General features: G+C 36.1%; 1 protein-coding gene across 1 annotated transcript in view; it reads right to left on the reverse strand.

The window, feature by feature from the left end:
• Nucleotides 1-181: 181 nt before the first annotated feature.
• The window catches only part of LOC111689963 (protein bride of sevenless), a 4,667-nt gene continuing 2,152 nt past the window's right edge, over nt 182-2,696 (reverse strand). Inside the window, exons 4-5 of the mRNA XM_046949744.1 lie at nt 928-2,405; nt 182-862 (exon numbers count right to left, since the gene is read on the reverse strand). Of these exons, the coding sequence (XP_046805700.1) occupies nt 590-862; nt 928-2,405 (1,751 nt within the window). The 3' untranslated portion in view covers nt 182-589. The remainder of the gene's footprint in view (nt 863-927; nt 2,406-2,696) is intronic.

The following is a 2,696-nucleotide window of genomic DNA, read 5'->3' on the forward strand; positions in this document are numbered from 1 at the left end:
GACTATAGACTAGACTATAGACTAGACTATAGACTAGACTATAGACTAGACTATAGACTAGACTATAGACTAGACTATAGACTAGACTAGACTATGGACTAGACTATATATATTTCAGCAGCCATTTTGGTATCTATTTCCATAATAATCAATCAATAAATAAATCAAAGTCTTTTTTTTGTATAAATATTTTAAATTTTATTTAATAAATATTATTGTTAAATATTATTTTGAAAACCTAATATTACACTTCCATTTTTAGAAATCCTTTAAAAAGATTCATTAAGGTATTGGTTTTGACTAGAAATGTTTCAAAATAATCTAAAATCTTAACATACACAGAAAAAATAATAATTTGAAATTATTTATGAAATTGAAATGATTTTGAAATACATTCAAACTTAAAACTAATGATGTTACAATGGATCTTCAGGGGGGTGAGTCTTTTTTTAAACTTTATTTTTAGACTTAGATATTAAGGATTATAAAGATTCATAAAAAAACTCTAGAATGTAGTCATTTGGTCCATTTCGTTTAGAGCAATAGTTTACTGGAGGGGAAGCATGAGATTTTTGTAGAAAGATTCTTTTTAAAATCTAGTAATTTTACTGCTTTCGGGAGTGTCTTCATCATCTTCAAGAGAAGATTGTTCGGATTGGTTGGGAGAGCCACGTTGTACACGTGTAGTACCTTGTCTATTAGGACCAATGTGAGCATTTGCTTGACGTAAATTGGCAAAGAACTGTTGACGACGGGGACCATTGCCACGTATAGGCAGAGTGGGTATTTCGCTGGGTGTTTGATTGTGATGTTCGTCCTGGGTAATGTTGCGCATGGCAGGATTGACACATTCATAGACACTCTGGGGAAAAGAGAATTATTTTTTTATTAAGATGATGTAGAGTATACGTTTTTGAAACTAATTACCTGCTCCGATGAGTATTGATTATTTTGCGCAAACGCCAGTGATGTTAAAGAAGGCAAGGCCTGGGCTATATCCGATCTTTCAATACCTCTTACTATAAGGAATGTTCGGGGTATCAATATACCCACTAGTATAGCCCAACCAGAAGCCTGTAGACCCAAAGGTAAAGCAGCATCACGCATGTCATCTCCAAACATGGAGAGTGAAATGAAAACGATCCATATTATGAACATTAAAACTGCACCGATAACTATCAAAATGCCCTCACGATAATTACGCTGAGAACGATAGATAAACGGCACCAAAGCAATTATACTCAAAAGGAGCAGCATGTCATAGGACAACAAACCCAATAGCCAATGACCATAGTACATATTTTCACAGGAAACCTTATCGGAGGCAATGTGCATAACAACCAACAGCTGAATGGACATGACTAGCTGGACCATAATGCTAAACACACATATGACTGCTTGGATATAACCATTAACATGCGATAGGAAACCACCCTCAGAGCCAATGGAAGCCAACATTACGGCACGACACAGCAAAAGAGAGAAGACAAAACAGTAGACTAAAGTCAAGATGAAAATTCTCACCGCACACAGAGTATTCAAGGTGGCAGCATCTTCAAAGGTTACATGTGAATTACGATGTTCGCCTACATACTCCAGGGAGAAGGGTATAAAGGAGGTGAACATTAGCAGCAAAGAGAGTAAAAGCAATATGGATGTTACTGGATTTCCCTCGAAAACATCACCCAAAGAAATACGCACTACAATAAATACTAAAATAGCTAAAGTACAAAGTATGCCCAGAATAGCAGCTGTCATGCCGGTGGCCACCCAGGTGTCTGGCTTAATTCTCCAAAACATAACCGACTCACCATCGAACAAAAAAGGGTAACGTGAATTATCGCCACCTGACGTATACTGGCAATTGAAGACATGACCAAACTTCGTCTTTAACTCCACACTAGTCTGATTGTCTCGATTATAGTGGTAGTAAGTGGTGATGTTGGTAACAAAATTTTGACTGGCTATTTCCCGTAAATTCGTTATTTTTTCCTCAAACTCTATGGGACCGGGTGGTGCTCCTGGTTTTGTCTCATCGACAAATTTCTGAAACATTTGAAAATTCATCAAAGTAGCCAATTTACGCATGCTCAAGAGATCCAATAGTTCAGCCGTATTATGATTAATCAAATTATAATCGGGCTTTTCCCAATCCTCAATAAATGTTAGAAAATCATTACATGTTTCTAGGACGAAGAAATCATCTATACGTTTGCAATTCTTTTGCAAGGAAGACTTCAACCAGTGCGATAATTCCAATATGGGTCTGGCAAAGGCCAAAACACGCGAGGGTAAAATGGTTTTTCCTACAAGCGGTTCATCTAGTGTTACTTGTGTGGCATTCTTGTCCACCAGGTGAACATCGATTTCGTTTTCCATTAATATAAAGGATTTATTGGGTAAATCTAAAGGGGAAGAAAGACAGAGAGATAGAAAAATTTTTAAAAAAAGATAGAGATTTAGAAAAATTGTTAGAGGCTAGACTACATAGTCTAAGGACTAGACTATGTACTAGGCAATAGGCTATAGACTATACTATATAGACTAGACTATAGACTATACTATATAGACTAGACTATAGACTAGATTATAGACTAGACAATAGACTAGACTATAGACTAGACTATAGATTAGACTATAGACTAGACTATAGACTAGACTATAGACTAGACTATAGACTAGACTATAGACTAGAC

The sequence above is a fragment of the Lucilia cuprina genome, chromosome 4 (genome assembly GCF_022045245.1).
Source record: "Lucilia cuprina isolate Lc7/37 chromosome 4, ASM2204524v1, whole genome shotgun sequence".
Taxonomy (NCBI): domain Eukaryota; kingdom Metazoa; phylum Arthropoda; class Insecta; order Diptera; family Calliphoridae; genus Lucilia; species Lucilia cuprina.